General features: G+C 40.6%; 1 protein-coding gene across 2 annotated transcripts in view; it reads right to left on the bottom strand.

The window, feature by feature from the left end:
* The window catches only part of PREX2 (phosphatidylinositol-3,4,5-trisphosphate dependent Rac exchange factor 2), a 397279-nt gene that overhangs the window by 203420 nt on the left and 170663 nt on the right, over window positions 1–23196 (bottom strand). For both annotated transcript variants that reach the window (XM_019527766.1, XM_019527767.1), the window contains exons 12-22: window positions 22992–23095; window positions 21487–21536; window positions 21169–21244; window positions 19428–19500; window positions 15836–15978; window positions 15572–15664; window positions 12313–12461; window positions 7585–7670; window positions 4470–4606; window positions 2281–2398; window positions 1417–1601 (exon numbers count right to left, since the gene is read on the bottom strand). In XM_019527766.1, coding sequence (XP_019383311.1) covers window positions 1417–1601; window positions 2281–2398; window positions 4470–4606; window positions 7585–7670; window positions 12313–12461; window positions 15572–15664; window positions 15836–15978; window positions 19428–19500; window positions 21169–21244; window positions 21487–21536; window positions 22992–23095 — 1214 coding nt within the window. The remainder of the gene's footprint in view (window positions 1–1416; window positions 1602–2280; window positions 2399–4469; window positions 4607–7584; window positions 7671–12312; window positions 12462–15571; window positions 15665–15835; window positions 15979–19427; window positions 19501–21168; window positions 21245–21486; window positions 21537–22991; window positions 23096–23196) is intronic.

Here is a 23196-nt window from a genome sequence, read left to right as displayed (position 1 = left end):
TCAGTCCTGATCCTCAGAGGAAACTTACAAAACACTTCCCAGAGATGAGCCTATGAACTCCACTTCATCAACCTCTTGGATACTAAAAATCATGGACTAAATATAGACATTGGATTTATGACACTTTATAACCTACCTGACATCTGACTCCCCAGGTAGCTCTCTACTATTCATCCCCCTTTTCTCTCTCCTACCTTCCTCCTCCTGCTCAGCCTGTCTCTCACCCACTGACTCCTCAATCTATATTTACACTGACTACCTATCTTGTATGCATACCAGCCCAGCCTCTGGCTTCTTTACTTTTCATTCCATCCAAGAAAAGCACACACCAATTGCTGTAACTTCCTCAGATTGAGAAAGGGTTTTTGAACCCAAAAGCTTGCTTAAAAATTGTTTTCCAACTATTTAAGTTGGTCTAATAAAAGATATCAGATTCACCCAAAGAACCTTGTCTGCCAAGAGATAAAATATAAATTGTAAAAGGTATTTCTAAATGAATTGGTAACTAATAATTAAATGTAAAATACAACTACTTTAATTTAGTCATCTTCTGCATACTATTCATTAAAAGTCCCACATTTTCAAATATCGAGGAGGAAAAAAAAATCTCAAGTGGCCTGTAAAATTTCAGGCACTGTTATGTTTTTGAAGATGTATTTTTCTGCATCTAGAGTAGGATTCTTAACATTAAAAATATATCAGTCCTTATTACATGCACAGGAATTGCAATTCTGATAAGTCTCTATGCAATCTTGGAATCTAAGTGAAGGGCCACTTCAAAATTGGACTTGCAGTGTCTGTATAGATTGGGCACTTCAATGGGACTTTTTGGCACTTTTAGCTAAAGCTGATTCAACCCAGTATTCGATAAAAGTGCCAAAAGAGCCCCACTAAAGTGGGAGAGCTATACAGACATTGGGCGAGTTGGATTCAGCTAAGGCACAGCCTCTTCTGGGCATGTGTGGGGCTCACTGCAGAAATGCACCAAGTTTAAAGTGCCGGGGTTTTGGAGGGTTTTTTTTTTTAATATCTGCAAGTAGCCTCAGAGTCTTTTATATGCTTTTGAGTTCTTCCCTCAACCTTCAAAAATTTTGACATGACAATATGACTATGAACTTCTTTGAAGTTTTATTTGATAATAAAAAGAGGCCTCGGGATTTTCTTTTCTTTTTTTCTTTACAATTGTTGAGGTTTAGAGGTTCAGTTTATTGACCACATCTTAAATTTATTTTGCTTCTTGAGTACAGAGTCATGATTCAAAATGTCAGAAGGACAAAAGTGACCAGCAATTAGACATGAAATTAAACACTTATAATCCTATTAATCCATATAGAACAGATGTTGCTTCAGTGGTATTAAGCATAATAAAAATTAATAGAAATAAAAATTATAACCTTTCTACATATGCTTCCATACCTTGGCTGTCAAGCTGAAAAAGCCTTTTGGTTCAACCATTTTCTCTAACACATGGCATTTCATTCCAGCAGTACTGTCATACTCATAAACCACTCCATATTCCAGGTGAACATTATCAACAGTCAGACTAACATGATCTTTCCTCCCATCAATTATTGCCATAGTGTTGAATTTATCAATTACCTCTGGAATAAAAAATAAATTAATTAATTAATTTTATTTTGGCTCTCTCACACCTAAATCAAAATAAAAGAAAAGCACTAGGCTAAATCTTTGGAAATAGGAATCTTTTGATAACTATTATTATAAGGCACATAAAAAAAAGTCCTGTCTACAAGTTGAATCAATTTAGGAAAATACTCAGGTTGTGGATGACTAAAGACTGAATTAGATTAAGAGGTGTGAGGAGTAGTATCTATAGACACAAACTATAGTATATTGTAGACACAAACTGTAGTAGTATCTATATTATAACACACTGTTTGTAAAAAGTTTGTTAAGCTTTACTTTGCTTGAAAGGTACTTTGATATTTGACTCATATTTGGGGGCCCAAAACAGCATGTTATTCATCTTAATTGACTTCAGACTATGTTATCATCATTGATGAATTTAAACTAGAGTTTTTCATGAAAGTGACATTCTCCCAAAATATTAGGTTGAATATGGGAATTTCAACTATTTCAAGGAAGATGGTATTTTAATATTTTCTTATTCTGTCAGATCAGGAATTGCCAATAAATCTTTACATAAAACAAACCTCATGGTCTGCTTCATAGTTCTCTAGGGAAAGAACAAATTCTATTTTCCTTGCTAATAAAAAGGAGATAGTAAAAAGAAAGTCATGCTAAAAATAAAATTCAGACCTTCTACTTTGCAGTCAAAGACATCCCCTCCATCACCTCCAGGGGGCTTGGAGTTTGTTTTCTGAAGATCTTCCTGTGCACTCTCAATACTGTTATATACCCACTGTATGGAATCTTGCTAAAAAAAAAATAAATTCATGTGTAATAAAAACTGCTCCCTTTCACTTCTTTCAAACAGGAGAACATTTTAATTCCTTAACTATTAGAAACGTTTGTCAATTATATTGTTTTCTGTATTTCAGTTTGAAAAACAACAAGATGTTGGACAAAGAGTAGTGAGATTGATTTTTATCAAAAACAGTTGTAGGAAAATGCATTGTACTGATCCTAGAGAGTTTATCAGTTAATTTGTTTCTGACTGTGTTTATAGTTAGTATAGCTACCCTTTGTTTTATGCCTCATCAAAAAAACCTGTACAGCACATCTGAAGCAAACGCAGTGAAACAAACATTTTGTTAAACAAGGAATAAGCAAGATTCCCTTCTCCCACAGAGCGTCCACATAAAATTAGACTCACTTAACCTCTTACTTTTCTGATAAGTGCAGCAGAATAAAGGACAAAAATAAAAATGCAGTATAGCTGAACTGAAACTGGAGCCTCTAAAGAGCAGCGAGTGGGATGAACTGTAAGTTAAGAAAGAGTATCAAGTGTTGAGCTGATTATCATATTTGCCATATGAAATGTTTATCAAAGTACAGCCTAATTATGTAAAACATATATTACCTTTCTAATCATCCACCAATTAATGGGCTAATATCCTTAATGATTAAGATATATTTTGCCTTTCTAGATAAACCCACATTCAAATATGCTTTACCTTTTACTCAAAGCAATTCATACAGTATTGAAGGTACCTAATATTTTGTATCCAGATTTCAGAGAGTCTTCCTAGAAATACCCACTAGCAGTTATTTACACAGCTACAATCCAAAGGAAATAATTTTGAATCCCAGTTTGCTTAGTGAGATGCTGCTGATTTGACTGTGGGATTGTTTCATAGGTCTATTGTTCCTCAGACACCAGTCTGTACCAATCAGTCAGAGCTCTACTCGTATCTTGAGGAGTCTACTGTGGGCTCAAAGGACACCTTATTTTGTTCATGGAACACGATTCCCAATTACTCCCTAACCTGAATTCAAGCAACCTTCACCAGTATTGTAAATGCCTTTAATTTAGGCAGTTAAAGATAAAAGAAACTATACAATGGTATCTAGAAGTAATAAAAGTGCCCCCTTTTGACAAGAACTCAACTCCATTTTTAAATCTTTTGAGATCAATCATGATATGGTATATAACTGTTTCAATTCTATACTGAAACACAAAGAGATCCACAGGAAGCATTTTCATTAATCTGCTATCATCTACATCACACACTTGAAACAAACCCATATTTCCACTGGTTATCGCATAGCTGTTCAGTTTGTCTAAGAGGAGGGTTTCACACTCCATTTTAATTGGATTTTTTCTCAATTAGCATGAAATTAGATATATTGTGAAGTTAATTAATTATATTAGCTTATGGTTTATGAAGAATTTCCAAGAACTTGGAAAAATTACATTGCTGAATTTACCTTTTTAAAATAACATTTACTGTAGGTTTTAGAACATTTGATTTTCTTTCTAAACTAAAAAGCAAAACTATATTTTGTTCATCTAAAGAAATAGAAAATCCGAATCTTTGAAATAATCAATTTCTTAGCAATGCGGAGTAAAGGGAGAGACATTTATAAGCAAGATACATGTAAGATACATATATTTTTGCATGCATGTATAAGTGTGTGTGTGTATTGCTCTCTCTGTACTAAACTGACACTAAAATCTGGAAAAGAAATTAGCAGAGCAGGTTATATTCACTTGCTGATGAACAGGAAGCAAGCTATGTAAATGGATCTCCATCAAAATGAGAATGTACCTCAAAGTATTTTCTGGATGGAACACTGATAGAAATAATCCTTTAAGAAGATAACGTGAGAAAAATATTTAGTTAAATGCTTTGCTTTTTGAAGCAGAAATCAAACAGAACTTGAACAGCAGCAATAAGTGTTAAACAATCATCAGATTTTATTGTTTAATAACCCTGTCTCCCCTTTGTTTCTTGAACACATGCTGGATACATCGGGCACTATATAGAACAAAACATGAAAAAATACACAGGGAGACAAATGGAAGCATAAGCAGTAAACTGTACCTGCATTGGACGCCTGTATTTCCTGCAGGCTGTAACATGGGCAATAACGCTTGCATGACTCTCTTTGCTGACATTAATTCCATTCACTTTGATTATGCACTGTCCAGGGTGGAGACCAGCTGCAGCTGCCACAGTTCCTTAAAAAAATTGTGAAAGTTGCCAAATCACATGCTAAAGGATCCTCTTTTAAACTAACTGGCGATAAGCTCATTTTGCATGAGGACCCAGTAGTGTTGCTCCTTACATGGGTCCATTGGCCTTGGCTAGTAAAGCCAGTCAATGGGATGCCAAGAAATGTCATGGTTCTATGCTGACCATGTGGGGAATTTTCTGTATAAACTTCATAGATTATTTTAGTAAAAAAACATTCAAACAGACATCTCTGAAAATCTAGGAAAATATGCATTTAAATTTTTTAGTAAAAAAGATAAAAAATTCTGTAATTTGACAAAAATTAAATATAAAGAATTATTATATTCTAAATTCTATTCAGTTTCCTAAGCCTTTGCTTCTTGACTATTGCAGATGTCTCTATCACTACCTAAAAAAAGAAGCTCTGACAACTGGCCCCATAATTCAAAGAAAATATTAAAGTCAACCAGAAAGTTCCAATCAAACAACATGTGCAAAACCCATGTCCAAAGGCATTTCTGTGTGTTCAGTTCTTATTTTAATCGCCCTTCAATTTCATTTGTAATGGAATGGCATACCGCCTGCTTCCAACATTTAAAATGATGGAATACAAACTTTTATTAACTTTAATGATTGTGAACAAAGATAAAAACACTGTTTATAAATAAAGTATATGGTCCAATGTTTTTTTTTCTCTTTAGAGTGACAACCTTGGAAAAGTCCTCATTCTGATGAACAGAAAAAGCATAGATGGAGAAAATCTATTAGAGCTGTGTGAAATTTTGGTAGCTGTTTCATTTCAGAATTGGAATTTTGGGTGCCAAAAAACCTCTGAAATGAAACAGAAGGCTCTGAAACATCTCCGAAATGAAATGAAACCATCCGAAACATTTCAGAAATGTTTCAGATGTTTCGGATGTTTTGGAGCCAGGCTTGCAGGGAAACAGAAACTAAGAAGAGGGAGGGGGAAGAGGGGCAGAAAGACTGTTCTGATAGTGACATCTGTAGCTGGCCAATGTCTGTGATCTGTTCCTGAGGTCCCTTCCATTCCAGTGCTCTGGGGGAGAGACAGCAGCCTGCTGTCATCCCGCATGCAGATCTGGGGGCCTGCACCCCCCGGGAGGAGTCTGGCAGAGCCCCACAGCCCTCCCGAGGGACATAGGCCCCTGGATATGTGTGCAGGATGACAGCATGCTGCTGCTGCCGGCTGGGGCCAGCGCCAGAACTCGAGTCTGTTCGGTGCAGCCCATACCAAGCACAGCCGGGGAAGCCATGGGAGAATCCCCCATGGCTGCCGACCCAGCCTAGCCTCCAAAAAAAAAAAAAGCCACACTTGCTGTCTGTAGCTGGGGCTGTGGGGGCTCTAGGGCCATGTGGCAGAGCCCCCCTGCCCAGCCTGGCCCCAGCATCCCAGCACTTTAAAAAAAAGCCCTGCACTCACCGGATCTGGCAGTGGGAATCAAAGCCTCTGAGGGCTCATGGCAAAGCTCCCTGCAGAGCATGGGGCAGTGAGGGGGCAGCAGGAATCCCCGCCCCACTACCCACATGGCAGCTGCCCCATGGCGCGGGTGCAGTGCGGCTCGGCAGGGTGCCACATGCTGTCTGGGAGTTGGGGCCATTGAGGCTGAGTGGTGCCAGGCTCCAGGTGACTGCTGGAGCTGTCCCAGCTCCCAGACAGTGCATGGTGCTCTGCCAAGTCACACTGGACCCGTGCCATGGGGCAGCTGCCGTGCAGGTACCAGGTGGCAGGGGTGATCCCCGCTGCCTCCCACTGCCCCACACTGTGCAGGGGGTCTCTGCCATGAGCCCTCAGAAGCCCTGATCGCTGCTCATAGAACCAGTAAGTGCGGGGTTTTTTGTTTTTTTTTTTAAGTGCCGGGACTAGGCTGGGGCTAGCTGGGCTGGAGATGGGGTCGGGCAGGGCAGCCATGGGGGCTTCTCCCACTGCTCCACACACTTGGGGAGAGGCAGGCACAGCCAGAGGAGCTGCAAGGAAACCTGCAGCCGCCTGGCTGTGTCTGCCTCTCTCCGGCCAATCCGAATCTCCGAAACAGCATCAAAACTCTGGAACATATTTGGCCAAATTGAAACGGAGCAGTGATCTGAAACACCAAAACGAATCACTATCCTCTGAAATGGCCGAATCTGAAATTGAAATGAGACATGGCCATTTTGCACAGTCCTATAATCTACAATTCCCTGCAATATACCTCAAATGTGTTCTGGAAGGACTGGTTATTGGGACTCAAGTTAACTAAAACCCCATGTATAGTCAGTTCTTTTCTTTTCTGTGGTAATCAACAAAAAGGTACCAATGAAGACTACGGGCTGGATTCTAGTCCTCCTATTAAGCCCATAATTGGATGTAGGTATCTAAGCATGATCTTATTCCAACTTGCTCAAGTCCCTGAAAAAATTGATCATACCAGCTGTTGGTTCCAAATGTAATACCACACAACAGACATACAGAATACTTCTTTTCTTTGTTAGTATCAGACCAGCCATCCAGGGTATGTTAGATTAAAGGAAATGGCAAGTTTCTGACCATCATATCACAGAAAGGACATAAAACAATATTTAGAGCAAACATCTGTAGTTCATAAAATGGTCTAAATCACTGGAGTCCAAAGCTGCACAAAAGTATCTGTCAAAAGCATATACATAGGTTGTAAAATAAACAAAGTAACTGTCAGAAAGTTATTCCCGACCTCTACTCAATGAGTCCATTTACGTCTTCTACTAATTATTCCTTAATCTGTAAAAGGACATTGTTTTTAAAACCTATATATGGGTTATGTTCAGAACAAACATAATTTCCACAAACAAAATGTTTCAAAGGAGTTTAAAAAAAAATTCTATTATATTCAGAAGTTCTATTTGATGCTGTTTGCATCAATAGGAATGATCCTGTACATTATCTCACCAGGACCTTAAGACAGTATGGAGATGCTTCCTATTATCTTAGTCAGAACCTGGGACTTACCTCTCCCAACAGCATGGACAACTGATGGACCAAAGCCTCTGATTTGGAATCCCAGCCCATCTGCAGAGTCAGGAATCTTCACTGTCCTAATACAATACAAGAACTCCAGATGAAATATCAAATGGAGATTATGGAAGAATCTTATCATTAATTCACCTATTGTAATCAACCTCAAGCCCCTCACCCACAAGCCAGATATTTTTCACTCTTTTGAAAGCTGAAAAGGACTAAAAAGAGAGACTCTTAACCACCACTAATTATTTACACGATGACACAATGCTTATCACCATGCTATATGATCATTTGACATTTACAATTAATTTACTTTCACAATACTCATAGGAAAGCAATGCTTCATTTTTCAATTAAGAGTGACAAATGTGAAAACTGAGAACTACCTTTTTTAAGAATGACTAATGGTTTGGGGTTCATTTCTTTCTGGCATGAGATACTTTGAAAGGGCCTGCCTGTTAGATAGTACTTTTTTTTATTTCTTTTTGTTTACTTGTATTAAGGTGCTATCAAAACTCAAGAAGTACATTCCAAAGAACAACAGACTAAATTTTGTCCTTTAAAGCTCCTACAACATACCTTAAAAAAAATCAGACAAATTAATTTAATTTTAGTAAATTTCAATTTAAAACGTTTTCTTTTAAAAAGTTCCAATAAGTCTACGAATTATAGGAATCACAAAAAAATAATGGATAAGAATAAGGGAAAAAATAGAATAGAAAAAGAGAACTGATTCTGCAGCTCTTATTTCATAAGGATCTCAAAACTTGGCCCAGAGATAAGGCCACGATGAGACTGTGACTAAATTATAGTCTGAGTCTTCATGAGACTAAAGTATACAGAGAAAAGTAAATCAAGTTAAATGTGTGATAACATAACACGCATTCACCCAAGTCACTGAGCTATCAAATGGCAAACAAACTACAAAGATATTCCACATGTAATGTGAAGCACCTCTGTTTCTCATTTGTATGGTGCCTTAATTGAGTGCATGGCAGGTTAAAATTTGTTGGGCAGCCTTGCACATGGGTTTTTAGATGCTGAGCAGGGATGTTAATCAAGCACCCTCAGCTAGAACTTGCAAATCTGTGCCGGGGCAATCCCATATAGGGATGTAGTGCACACTTTCCCCTTTTCAGCACACACGGGATTGTTATTCTGGGCTCTACAGACACCAGCAATTTGAGAGGGTGAAGCACGGCATAGGGGACCAGTTCCCCATATCAGTTTCCTTGTGCCAGTCATTGTGTGGTTAGGATTCATGCCCTGATCCTAGCAATCACATGTCCTGCTACGCATGTGAGACATGGCAGGATGTACAATGGTTGTAATCAGGGATAAGATCCCATCTGCCATTAAACCAATGTCTGCTAACACTGTGAGCCAGAAGCACCAAAGTCCTGGGTTACCTAATTCCTAGGCAGCTACTCTGGCAAGTGCCTGAAAATGACAGGCTTTAAAAGCCCCAGTGGTGCAGACTGCCAAGGATTCTGCTGGAATTTCACTGAAAACTAGTTAGGTTCACATGTCATCAAGACAAATAAGCAGATATCAGTGAAAAAACATTTCGTGGCAATGTTTCTCTAGCTCTACTAAATTGTAAGTTCTTTTGGTAGGAACTATCTATTGCTCCATATTAGTGCAGTGCATAGCACAATGTGTTAGATCTTAGGAAGTAGAGTATTGAGAAAAATAGAAGAAAAATGCTAAGATTCAGAAGAGATAAATGTTTTAAAAGACATTCATTCAACATTATGCAAAAGTTTTATTCGTCCATAAATTTTCAGTAATATCCAATATCACTGTATCACTTCTTGCAAAGAAACGAAAAAGGTGACCATGCCCTTGGTTATATAGGGATATCCTAGGGAGAGGCTGAATCCAAACCCTTGCAGCCCATGTGCCCTTCTAAAAACTGAACCAACTAGTCTGCAAATGCTAGTTTTCCAATTTTACCAATATGGAAATAAATCAGCTTTTTTTAATCTTATGAATATTTCCAAATGACTTCAGTGTGAGATTTTTCCTGAATCAGAATCTGGAATATGCTTACACATCACTGCTTTACTAAAATTTGATAAATGTTGTAATTCAACCCACAAGATCACTCATAATGTATGCCAAAACTGGTTGCACAAAAATACAAACAATTTACCATAGGGTAAAATAGGGCTGGGCTTTACCATGTGTCAGCTGCTCCTTATTAACTGTCCAAATACCCCCAGTAGAAGAAGCAAAACTAAGCCTCCTCAATGAAAGAAGAGCAAGTTAACCAAAGTTACCTTTCACTTCCTATGGGGTAAGTTTGTGCAAACAGGCACATTTTAGTTGTTGTATGGTAAAGCCTCATGCCCTTTTACCCTATGGTAGGTTGTTCATATACGCATACTCTAAATCACACTTTTATATAGTCCTTATACTTGTTAATTTTAAAAAGTTGTCCTTAACAGGTGTACTGTGGGAAATTTTTATTAATTTAAGTGTGCCTTGGGGTGGAAAAGGTTGTGAAACACTGGTATATATTGCACTTTAGCCCTTACTATCATTTTGATTCTGATTCTCCTTTCTCTGATAAACTAATGTAACATCCTGCAGGGCAGGGAGCAAATTCAGGCAGATTTGGACAGACTGGGGAAGTGAGCGGGTCAGAATAGGATGTAATTTAGCAAGGATAAACGCAAGGTGCTGCACCTGGGGTGAAAGAATCTGCAACACACCAATAAACTGGGAGGTACCATTCTGGCACCACAACAGTGGAAAGAGATCTCAGAGTCCTGGTTGATGCAAAAATGAACATGAACCACCAGTGTGATAAGGCAATAAGCAAGGCTAACCATACTCTCTTGCATCAGGAGGTGCATCACGGGCGGATGATCGTGGGGAGGGGAAGTGATAATTCCCCTCTATGCAGCATTGGTGAGGCCGCAGATGGAGTAGTGAATCCAGTTTTGGGTGCTGCACTACAAGAGGGATGTGGATAACCTTGAGAGGGTCCAGAGGAGAGCTACTCGTATGGTTGAGGGCCTGCAGGTAAGATCCTACGAAGACAGACTGAGGGACCTGAATCTCTTCACCCTCCACAAGAGAAGGCTGAGAGGTGATCTTGTGGCTGTCTACAAACTCATCAGGGTGGGCCAGCAGGGAATAGGGGGCACTCTGTTTACCAGGATGCCCCTCAGGGTTACCAGAAATAATGGCCACAAACTGAAAGAGAATAAATTCAGATTGGACATACGGAAGAAATTCTTTACAGTGAGTGTTGCCAAAATATGGAATGGGCTTCCAAGGGAGGTGGTGCTTTCCCCTACTTTGGAGGTATTCAAGAAGAGATTGGATAGGCATCTGGCTGGGGTTACTTAACCCCAGTGCTCTATCCTGCCTGGAGCAGGGGGTCAAACCTGATGATCTGCCAAGTCCCTTCTGACCCTAGAAATCTATGAAATCCTTAATTTACAGTTGTTTAAACAAAGACCATCGTCAGTGTTTTATCTATGTCTAGTGACCTCATAGATTTAAGACTTAGGCATAGTCTAAAACAGGGCTGTCCAACTTCTTAGCAGCTGAGGCTAAGAAGTTGGACAGCACCAATCGTGCAGCACACAATGCTGGTGCATCATCGTGTGCTGCACCAGCAGGGGCTACAGCCCCCCTCGCTTCCTGGACTACAAGCTCTCCCAGCACCACATGGGCTGGTCACTCCTCCCTTGCCACTGCAATGTGCAGATTGGGGACCAGCCCCCACCCACCACCACCACCACTGCACTGTGCAAGCAAGCAGGCAACCCCACAACCACCACCTTGGCTGCAAGCTCTGCTGCACCATGTCATGACTCCCTTGGCACTGCAGACTGTGCAGCACCATGTTGCCCCCGGAGAAAGGGAGGGTGGAACCTGTAGACCTTGGCTGCATCAGCCACACAGCAGTGCAGGGCGCTGCTCCAGAGCCAGGCTGGGATCTTGTGGCAGTGACAGCGTAGTCCAGAGCACGTGGGGCACAGATGAGGGGAGCAGTGGCCAGAGGGCCACAAACTGCCAGTTGGACAGCCGTGGATTAAATGAAAAGAACTAAAGGCTTTGAAGTAATCAACTGGTATTCCATGATTCTTCCACATAAAAGGAAGAAAGGGAAAAAACTTTCTTTCTTTCAAGGAGTCTCTTAAAGATCTCGAGGAGTTTATTTTTTTAATCTTGTTTATAGGAGCTAATGAGAGACACCTATTAGATCACAGAGTCTAGCCTACAGTTGGACAGGATATGGTTCCCAAATAGAGGAAGTTGTTCAATAAACAAAATATTAGAAAATTGCCTATGTATGGGAAAAAGGTTCATTTACCCTTGTGGTTTCTGTATTATTTAAAATGAGAGCAATTTGAAAGTCAAAAGTTCTGTTCTCCTTTAGCTGATGTTGTCTGATAAATGTAACAGATATAAATTGAAAGCAGATTGATTTAGAAGAGACTAGCTAAAGGGATCTACTGTGTTGATAACAAATCAATCACTTTATTAAACAAGAACATTTTGCATAGTCAGGTAACTTTACAAGAGCCATTTAAACAATTTAAAGTACCTTTCAGCAAGAAATCACCTCATCCTAGCTACAGGCAACAAAATGAAGTTAATTCAGTCATTCCTGTTTAATAATATAAAGCCATTTGCCTTTTAAAAGTCCCTTCAGTCACCATTTTTAAAATTCCCAAAACAGGAACCACAACTTACTCGCGTGGTTTTGTGCTCACAAGAACCCTGAGGGGCTGTCTGCTGTTTAAACATGCTTTCAAAAAGTAATCCACTTCATTGAAGGGTCTCAGAAAAACTAGGTCACCATTAATGGCAAAGATCTTTTTCCCTACTTCCAGGCCTGCCATCTAAGTGAGAGAAGAAGAAAAACAATCAGAATCTTTTTTTTGACCACCAATATAATGATTTCTCCTCAGTTGTACTGAAGAGTCAGTAATATAATGTCATATCAATAAGAAATTGACAAAACAGGCATAACCCAGACCTAGGATGCCAAAAAAACATATTGGAAGCCATGTTTGAAAAACACTTAGTACAAAAGGCCCTGACCTTGGCTGAAGCCTTGAGACAGTGCTGCAATACAAGTTAATAGTCATTATTAATAATGTAGACAGCATGATGATAACAGAAATTGGCCCAATAAAAACTGTCATATTACCTAATCTACTTGTCTGCTGTTCTCTAAAGAAGTTAAAACTCATTTTCAAAATACAGGGACTTGCTAATAAACATGTTAAACAGCAAGTAAATGTTTTACCTTACAAAAACAAAAAATCCTCAAACATTTTGTGTTTCACACATTTGAGCCATAGATATCACATACAGGATCATAAAATATCTTTAAATCAGGGGTGGGCAAAGTCCAGCCCAGGGGTCAGATCTGACTGGCAGTAGGCTCCATTTCCCAGCAGCCCCTGCCCAGGTGGCTGGGGCCAGTTTTCATGGAGACCCCCGCAGCAGCCATGCTGTGATACAGCAAGGCTGGAGTTTCTGTGCAGACTGCCCCTACCAGTGCTGGCAGGCAGCAGTGCCAGCCTCTTCCTGGTGTAGGGCTGAGGGGAGGCTGTGCTGCAGGCAGGAGCGGGGCAGGTTCAGCTGCCACCACTTGTGCAAGGCGGGCAGCAGTGGTAGCAGTGATGCCCCTGGGAGGGGTGGCTACAGGAAATTTTGGAGTGGCTATTGCCCCCCACCCCCCACCCAGCACCATCCCTGCTGGCAGGGCACACAGCAGGGCAGGGAGCTGCTCTAGAACCAGGCTGGGATCTTGTGGCAGTGACAGCATGGTCCAGAGCAAGGGCAAAGCCACGATCTGCAGCCTGCATGCTCCAGGCAGGGGCATGCAGGCAGCGGATCACAGCTCTGCCCCAGCTCCAGACCACACTGTCACCACTGCAGGGAGCTGGGGCAGAGCTCTGACCCACTGCCTGCACATTGCTGCCCAGAGCATGCAGGCTGTAGATCAAGGCTCTACCCTGGCTCTGGACCGTGCTGTCACCACTGCAAGATCCTGGCCCAGCTCTGAAGCAGCTCCATGCCCTACCAGTGCTGCTGGGGCCACTCTCCATGGAAACCCTGACCTCATGCTATCACACCACAGCTGCTGCTGGGGTCTCCATGGGAACCAGGCCCAGCCACATGGGCATGGGCTGCTGGGAAATGGAGTCTGGCCACCAGCTGGATCTGCCATTTTGCCCACCCCTGCTTTAAATTATTGGGCAATTAAGTCCCTGACAGATGTTACAATCAAAAGCACCATGTACCACCTTGGCTAGGAGCTGTGATCAGCCAGAGGTGGTGAAATGTGCCAGTTTAGTAATTAGGAATGGAGAGGTTGGGGACAGAGGACCGATCACAACATATTGAGACCATTTCCTATGTACTCCGCAGCAGAGCAGGCCTTAAGGAAAATGGCACCCTGACCAAACTTGTATTTGGGTACCCTCCGGTGCTCTTCCTGCCTAGCACTCTCCCATCCCCCCATGCTGCCCTGCTGCAGAGGGGCTCTGTCTGATGGGCCAGATAGCTGGCAAGGTGTCTGCCTGCAGCAGGGATCACTGGCTGCAGCCCCATGGAGCCAAAGTGAAGGAAGCAGGAGCCTGTGATGAACAGCTGGTGAGTACTGGCATGGAGCCTCCCAGTGCCCTGCAGCTACCCTGGAGTTCCTCCAGGGCCCAACACACAACTGGCCACATGCAGGCAAGCCTTGGCCAGAGCCATCCCCCGTTTCCCTCCATTGGCCTCCAGCCCAAGCCAAGGGCTCCCTGCATATGCTGCCCCACCCCACACTGCCCCACCCAGGCAGAAGCAGGTGTGGAATCAGGTAGCTCACACCAGCGTCACATCGTGCAGGGCCCCAAGCAACGCCCCAGGCCAGCACCGCTACCTGCCGCTTGCAGTGCTCATGTGCGTGTGTGTGGAGGGGGTTCCCTCCCATAGCATCCTGGGCATTTGCCCACACCACCCCCACCCCCGCTAAGGCTGGCTCTGCTCCACAGGCTGGGCACTAGTCACATGTTCAATTAAAGGCCTAAGATAAACTAGCCCTAAAAGTTATTATACATATTTTGTGTTATAACACTATGGCTTATTCCTCATTTTATCATGCCATTATTTGATTGAATGTGGGGCCAGGTCACTACTTAAGATATGATTAACCCGTTAATCATGTCTTGTGTGTAATGTCTGTCAGGGGTCTAGAAAAAATAGGGTTATGCAAAGTTAATACAGCTGAACGTTGGCTGGATATAATCCTGTGGTTGTATTATACCACTGGTTTGCTGCATCTTTAATTCCTATCCTTTTGTGGGATTAAAAAAAAAAGTTAAATCCAGCTCTTCAAGGATTTCCCTGTAAAATAAAAATTCCAAATGTTATCTTAAAATATCACTGTTTGTCTAGCTGTGCATATACTGGAATTCCCATTCATGTCAGTGTGTTCCATCTGAAACAGTGCCAACATAAATACAAACCCTCTCATTTACTTTCTCAAATTTTCAAACTCTGCAGTTTACATTATTACAAATAAAAACAATAAAAACCTTGATACACCCCACTTTTAAATGAAATAATTCAAGTATTTGTCTGTGGAGTACCACATTTGCTTTATTTTCATCACATGTTCTTTGCAGTCATGCCTGGCACTCAAGAATAAGGCTATCATAAAAATAAAACATTTATAAACATTTATAAGATATTAATAATATAACTTCAAATATCATAAATCACAACTGAAAATAAAGTGATAGGACTACAAATGGTTATAAAAGCTGTTTTAAACAAACATGACAAAAAATCCAAATTTTTCCTTGAAAAAATACCCAAAGCAGGAAGCTGAATGTTATTTTCTAAATATATGATATTTAAAATTATACTACAAATAAGAATGTGAATATACATTTTTGAACAAGGCCATAAAAAGTAAAAGTAAAAAAACAGAGTATAAATTAGTATTTGATACCTCAGCATTTGACCCTTTCTCCACTACTTTAATAATAGGCACTTTGTTTTTGTCTTCTAAACCAAAACCATAGCTGCCTTCATTAGATTTAATCTGAAAAATAAAATAGGTTAACACAGTGTTTACTGAAATGATCTGAAATGTTCTTTAAAAATAAACGAAAGCAAAAACATGCTGTGGTCTAATACACAAACATATGGGGTTTAATGTTACTGCATCCTACCTATTACTGGCCAAAGCACATGTTTATTCAATCTAACTTACCAATAATGATTTGGCTATAACATTTTCCACAACTTTTAAGTCATGTTTCATGAGCCTGTGCTTCATATTTGACCCTTCCATCTCTTCATCCGCAAAAAAACGAAATAGCAGTGGTTCATCTTTAAATTCACTTTTTTCTAATACTGTAAAATACACAAATAAATAAAAAGATTAATTTTTCAATTGTGAACAAAAGTTCTTTCCAAAATAGTAATCATTTTTGAGCATTTGTACTCTAGAGCAACCCAAATTATTTAAACATAAGCAGCAAAGAATCATAGAAATTAAGGGTTGCCAGGGACCTTGAAAGATCAATCCCCCTGCTCTGGGTAGCAATATTGTTGAGATCAAATGATCCCAGCAAGGTGTCTGTCCAGTCTCCTTTTGAAAACTTCCAACATTGCGGACTGCACCACTTCCTTGGGAAGTTTGTTCCAGATTCTGGTCACCTTTACAGTAAACAAGTTCTTCCTTGCCTCCAACCTGAAACCATCCTTTAACAATTTATGGCCATTGCTCCTTGTCCTTCCCTGGGGCGCCCTAGTGAACAGTTTTTCTCCCAGCTCCCAATATTCACCCCGTACTTACATAAGTTATACTTTCTAATTGTACTCAATACAAATAACAGCAGCTTCATGCTCAAGTACAGCAGTTTGATTTCACAAGCCAGAAGAAATATTTTATCTTCAAAATAATTTTAGCTGATATTTAATGAACAAAAGCTTATAAGCTTTTCTCCTTCAAAGGGATTCATAAACATAAATCTGAAGAGCTCTGCTGGACAGCTGGGCTAGGAACAGAAGTTACAGAAAAACTGTCTGGAGTGATCCAAAACAGAACAAAAGTTCAGTGAACATAAACCACTTTCAAAATGGCCAAAACCAGTTTAAGATAAACTTGGTTAGATGCAGTATCAGACTCAATTGATTTAGGTCAAATCATTTTATAGAACTTCTGTCCCAAATCCCTTCCCAATTCAAGTTAAATCACAGTCCACCAGCATCCCTGAATGATGTGCAGCCCTGGGCTCTGCTGTCTACTCCAGCGGAGCACGGCTGGCCCCTCCCTCAGCTATTACTGAGCTAAAGCACTAAAGCCTCTTCTTCCTGCCAGCACCTCTCAGCCCAGTGGGATGGGACGGGGGGGGCAAGGGAATAGAACCCCAGCCCCTCCTATCCCCTCCATGTGTACAGGACAAGAGGAAGGAAAGCCCCAGGAGTGGGGGCTTTTCACTCCTGCAGCAGCAAGGTGAGAGAGGTGAGAGGCTAAGCCTCATCTCCTCCCCAGCCCCCACCCTGTGAGGGGGAGAGATCAGAGCAGGGGAAAGAGAAATGCACTTCCCCCTTCCCAGTCCCAGCCCCCACCCCTTCCCCTCTCCCTGATCTGTCCAACACGGGGGGAAGCTCCCACTGGGGGCTTTTTGCTCACCTGTAAGAGACGGTGGCAGGGAAAGGAATGCACCAGCCCAGCCTGGCCAGTCACTGCCATGCCCCCATCCAGCATCTGCCTGGTGCAGGGGGCAGGAAGGAAAACACACTGGCCTGGCCTGGCATTAGTCAACCAGATGAAGTCTGGCTGGCATGGGGTGATTGCAGCCCCCAGTGGGATTTTTTGTAATCCTGCAGCCCAGTAAGTCAGGTGGGGATCAGCTCCAACCCCTCTTGGGGAGGAGGCAGGGCTGAGATGATTCCAGCCCTGCAAGTTGGCTGCAGGGGAGCAAAAACCCCCAGTGGGGTATTTCCTCCATATTGGGCAGAACCCAGCTGGGGAAGGGTGGGGGCAGTGCCAGTCCAGGTGTGTGCATTTCCCCCACCACCTCGCACACACATGGGACTGGGGAGGGGGCAGAACTGAGCCAATCAAAGCCCTGCTATCTAGGCTGTGGTGGATGAACAGCCACCCAGGGGGGGCTTTTCCTGTGCCAGGGAGACCCCAAAAGGAGGTTGAGGGCAGGGCCAGGTAATGCATTCCCCCTCCCCACCCCCTTCCCAGAGGCAAGTTCTAGGGAGAGATTTTCTGCTGGCTTTCCCCTCCCTGAAGCTTATAGGGCGTGGGGAGTACATGGACAATGTGCAGCAGCCAGTTAGGCCTGGGCTGACACTGGACTGGGTTTAGCAGCCTAAGGCAGCTGGCCATAAAGGGTAGTGTACATGAGAGCATCCAGGCTCCTGGATTGGGCTGGTGCAAGCTTCTGTGTGTCTTGGCCACCCAAACACTGAACATCAGTTCAGCTGGCTATCAGTTCAAGCTATGCAGCTTAGAAAAACTTGTGAAGATTGAATTGATTCCACCTCAGGTTTTTTGAACCCCTGTACTTAGCCCTGTTGAAGATCACCGTTTACTATCAAACCTTGGCACTTTTCAGGTGGTGAAATGTGCCAGGTTAGTAATTAGGAATGAAGGGGTTTGGGACAAAGGACTGACTACAACAGCAGATTGAGACCATTCATATATTGAAAAAGAAAAAAAAGGTTGCTGAAAAGACAATGAGGCTACCCTTTATTTTATTTCTCCCATTCTCTCTCTGACTTCACGGCCCTTGCCTCAAGGGAAATGAACACAATCTTTTGAGAAGACAAGCCTAGACACAAACATTACTGGACACTACGAACCATGGACTCAACACTGACAATGGTTTTATGGTTCATACCCTTCATACCATTTGATGAAGTAAGCAGCTGTTTACAAATGCTTATGTAGCTCTGACTTAGTCTAGGTGCAAGGTGTGACTCTACCCTGCCTTCTCTATAGCTCATTACAATTTACTTGCTCCCTCTGCAAACCTCTCTATGCTCCTCAGATAATAACAGCCCTCTTCTGTCTCGAATTGTCTTATTGTTTTACATAAATTAGGAATATACATTTAACTGTTCATTACCTGGTGTGCAGCTACTGCTCATAATTTAGCTTTGATCCACAAGTTTACTACGCACTTCCCCGTGTTTTTGTTCAAGTAAGAGATCAAACTAAAAAAAAGAAATCATTCTACCTAATGTTTACTGGGGCTATATCTATTTCTTCCCCAAAAGATTACCCAGTCTATCTCCCAATTATATGGTTAGCCCAATAAAAGATATTAGCAAACTAATTTTTCTTCTCTCTTGTCTGTCCATACACTTAAGACTTCCCATGATCCCTTCCATTTTCTTTTCATCATTTTTTCACATTGTTCCTTATCTGAACTCCACTGCGTTTATGTTGGCTGACTTAAATGGCAGGGCTTCTAGGCAGAGATCAGATTGTATTCAAAGCTCCAATATTTCTTAGTAATGATTACTAACAAAAATGCCTCCATAAATCTTTCAAAAACTAATGGCCCCACCACACACACACACACACACACACACACACACACACACACACACACACACACACACACTGTGTATACTCTTAATTAACTCTAAGTAACACAAGAATCCTGTTAAATATTTTGTGAAATATTTAAAATGTTTTTTTCAGAGAGAACTGAAACCGTTTACTGACTTGCCTATCTACCTTTTCTAATCTCTTAAATGAGTCCCTTCATTTTCTTCGTACAATGCAGAAGCAATTTAATGAAACGTGAGTGAGAACTTATACAAAATGTGCTTACCATGGTGCATAAACCCATTGTCGCAAAGAGCTACACCAAAAATCATTGCTTCCTCCCTGGTCCGGCAATCTCCCTGTTAAATCAAAATAAGTGGTATGTAATAACAAACTCTGAAAAAGGTATTCTACTGTATATCCATAACACTGAAAGAATGGAAACTGTGGACAAAAATATGAGTAAATTGTGCTCCTGCATAATAACATGTTTACTATCATCACAATGATGACTATGCCTACTATTAGGCATGTAATTTTATAAAACAGGGATGTCCAACTTCTAAGCACATGGGATACAGGCCAGGGTGAGCTACAGCCCCCCCTGGGTTATCATGCATTATACACGGCCCGCTGTACTGCACAGGAGCTCTTCCCAACCACATGTGTGCTTCCCCACTTGCCACTGTTGCACCACACAGACTTGGGCTCACTCTCAGGCTCCCATCCTGACCTGCTTTACCTTGCCCTATCCTTGGGGCAGAGGCAGGAAGTATATGACAGAGTGAGATCCCAGCAACTCCAGCTACTGTTGCAGACAGAACAATGCAGGAGAGATGTAGCTAGACAGGAGTCAGGTACTGCAACTTAACTTGTGGCATATGGGCTGCTATTTAGAAAGCCCTAGTCTAAAATATCTTTGATCCACAAGTTTACTACGCACTTCCCCTTATTTTTGTTCAAGTAAAAGATCAAACTAAAAAAAAGAAATCATTCTACCTAATGTTTACTGGGGCTATATCTATTTCTTCCCCAAAAGTTTACCCTAGTCTAAAATATTGAATCCTGATGGTGACACTGCATTGTCAAAATATTCAGATAATATAGATATTCCAGAAAATAAGCCTAAACCAAAGTTCATAAGATATCCTAAATCTTTTCTAATATTTCTGGTTATCAACTTTTCTCCCAATTGCTTTCATTCTTTACACTTATTCTAATTTATTGTCCGTGATCCTTCATTACTTATTCCAACATTTCTGCTGACATGTATATTTAAACCTACTCAAAGAACAATGATGGCTTTAATTTGTAAAATGATGCTACAAATAATTTGTAAACGTGTAATATTTATAAACCATGTTCATTTTCACATTTAGTATTGTCCCAATACATATAAGAAGTACCCTAATTTATTTTGAAGGTATAAAATTTGTACAGAAGGGATTCTTGAATCTGTGCTCTCACTCAATTGCTGTCAGATCCTATTCCCAAAGAACCTCTACTCTTGTCAGATTTTGCAGCCCTATGTAATAGTAGCACAGAACCACATTGGCTGAGAACTATCTAAATTCAGAGAAAAAATGGTACATCACTCAGCCTACAAGTTATTACTATCCTCTTTCAATACAAATATTTGCCTAAAACAGAATTCCCTGATTGTAAACTTCTCCCTGCCACTTCCTTTTGCCTAGTAGGTAATCTATAGCTCCTACCCTGTTTTAAAAAAAATTACAAACACTGCTGTATGTTGTATCAGGAAAGAATTAAGCAAAGCATACAAAAATTAAAACTTCAGTTTGTAACACAGGAAGATCAGCCTTTGGCCACTGTCAGGCAATTTCTGCCATTTTACACAACTAATAGTTACAGAACTAATAGTTCTATATTTATAGAAACTCAATTTTAAAAATTAGGATTTTTGGACAAACTATTTGCCAGTTGCTTCACTCAATAAACTACTCCTTTCTATGGAAGGATGCAACCTCAATATGCAGAAAAGCAGATCAACCTAAAAATACACTTGCCTGCGCAATCAGCCAGTCTATCAGTTTGTTAGCCATAACTACAGATTTGTAGGTCCTTAGATGGTAATCTTTATCCCTGTTTAAAAACAGAAAAACAAATCCCTCTATGTTACACACAAATCAATACAAGCATTATCTATGCTGTTTTTAATAATTTTGTGTACCTTAGATGTAGATGCTTAGAGGCTGCCCCGAGATCAACTCTTTAACTGGGGTTAAGGACGAGGCAGAATTTGGCCCAATTTTATATATAGTATCTACTCTTCATATATGAATTTCTTCTACGAGAGTCAGTAAATACTTAACATGTAGCCTCACCTTATTACTGGAGTAAACAGGCTGTGAAGACGACAGTACAATCTTACTCCCTGTTAAAGATAAGGATATGTTTAAATCCTTTTACAGTGAATGAAATAGCACAGTTCATGCATATTCTAGCAAATCTTAACCAATCAAAACTTGGAATCCATTTATATTTAAAAGTAGAACATTCATTTTAGACATGTTTTCATATATCAAAATAATTTCTGAAGCTTCCAAAAAATCAAAAAACCCCTAAACTTTTATGTACAAAGTGAACACACAACTCACCATACACTAAACAAATTAAAAAATTTGATAAGAAATGACTCAAAAGTATTTGAATATAAAAATCATACTTTTTTGACTTTCACGTGTTTTCACCACAGAATTTTCCTGAAAGCACATCAGTATATAAAAATACATAAAAAAATAACAAGAAAATGAGGACATACACTACACCAATAACACAAAATAAATCAAAAGTTTTAGGCAGAAACTCTGCCACATATTGCTGTGCCAGCTAACTCAGAGATACTCAATATTTGCAACCAGCAAGGAGAAAAATCAGTAAAGTAACCATCATAACAGAATAGGTTGGGAAAAAATAAAGTGACCTCAGTTTACATTTGTTGAATTCAACAGAATCATAAACTAGAATCATCAATGGGGCTAAGAGTGACTTTTGTTTTATTCCTTCTATTAACGAATTCACTGTGGACATAAAAATCACACAACTTAAATGTCTGCTAAAACCTCAGGTGACTTCTAATGTCTTGAGAAAAAAATACCATTTTTAAATATACAACACACCCCTGAATAAGATATACACCTTGTTTTTGAAAGGCAAAATGAAGAAAAAAATCTGTCTTTGAACATACTGTAAGAGTAACTGAGTAGCACCTCCTACAACAGGAATCTCTGCAAGCAGGGGGAAGGAAAGGGAGGAAGGATGGGGAGAGAAAAAGAAAGTACCACAGACAGCAGCTACAGAGCCTTGTTGCTGCAGCATTACTTTTGCTTTCCCGCCCAGCAGAGGCAGAAACTGTTATTACTATATTTCCTTGTTATTAAATGCACCCAATTTCCAACACTTGAATTTTGGTAAAAGGTGTGTGCTGTGTACAAAAAATATGATACTGTTTCCTCACTAAAGGAATATCAAAGGTCAGTCAGATTTGAAAAAGCAGGCAAAAGGAATGCCCGTCTAAAACAGCCATACTGTTTGCTTTTTTTAAATTCAAGGTCATTGAAAAAGGAGCAAGCGTCTCTAATATGATTTTGCAATGTCTGCTGAAAAAAAAATCATTTTTAGCAAATGCATTTCCTTGTTTCTACAGGATTTGCAGTAAACCAAGAGCCGAAACTTGACTTCAGATATGCATTATTTACTCTGATGCACATTAATGCGAGATATATGGAAGTGTCCAGGGACCGACTTTGTCCTAACAGTGTGTTTTTGTTTGATACGTAACCTGAGTTTCATCTCCAACACATTTTTATTAATAACAGTACTTCTGTACCTTGGAAATAACATCCTGCATTTCATTTCGTGGGTAGTATGTTCCATCATCGTAACGGAATCTGTAGAGCATGTGTTCAGGTTTGAACTGGTGCTTATCTGTAACTAAAGCAAAAAGTAATCATGGAAAGCTACCCAAAGAATTCTGATCCTGCATAGACAGGAAGGCAATCCATATGACACAAAGTAATTCATTCCCTATATAC

The sequence above is a fragment of the Gavialis gangeticus genome, unplaced genomic scaffold, assembly GCF_001723915.1.
Source record: "Gavialis gangeticus isolate Ggan-Ray unplaced genomic scaffold, GavGan_comp1, whole genome shotgun sequence".
In the NCBI taxonomy this organism is placed as follows: Eukaryota; Metazoa; Chordata; order Crocodylia; family Gavialidae; genus Gavialis; species Gavialis gangeticus.
The sequence above is the reverse complement of the archived record's forward strand: the minus strand, read 5'-3'. Positions and strand labels throughout refer to the sequence as shown.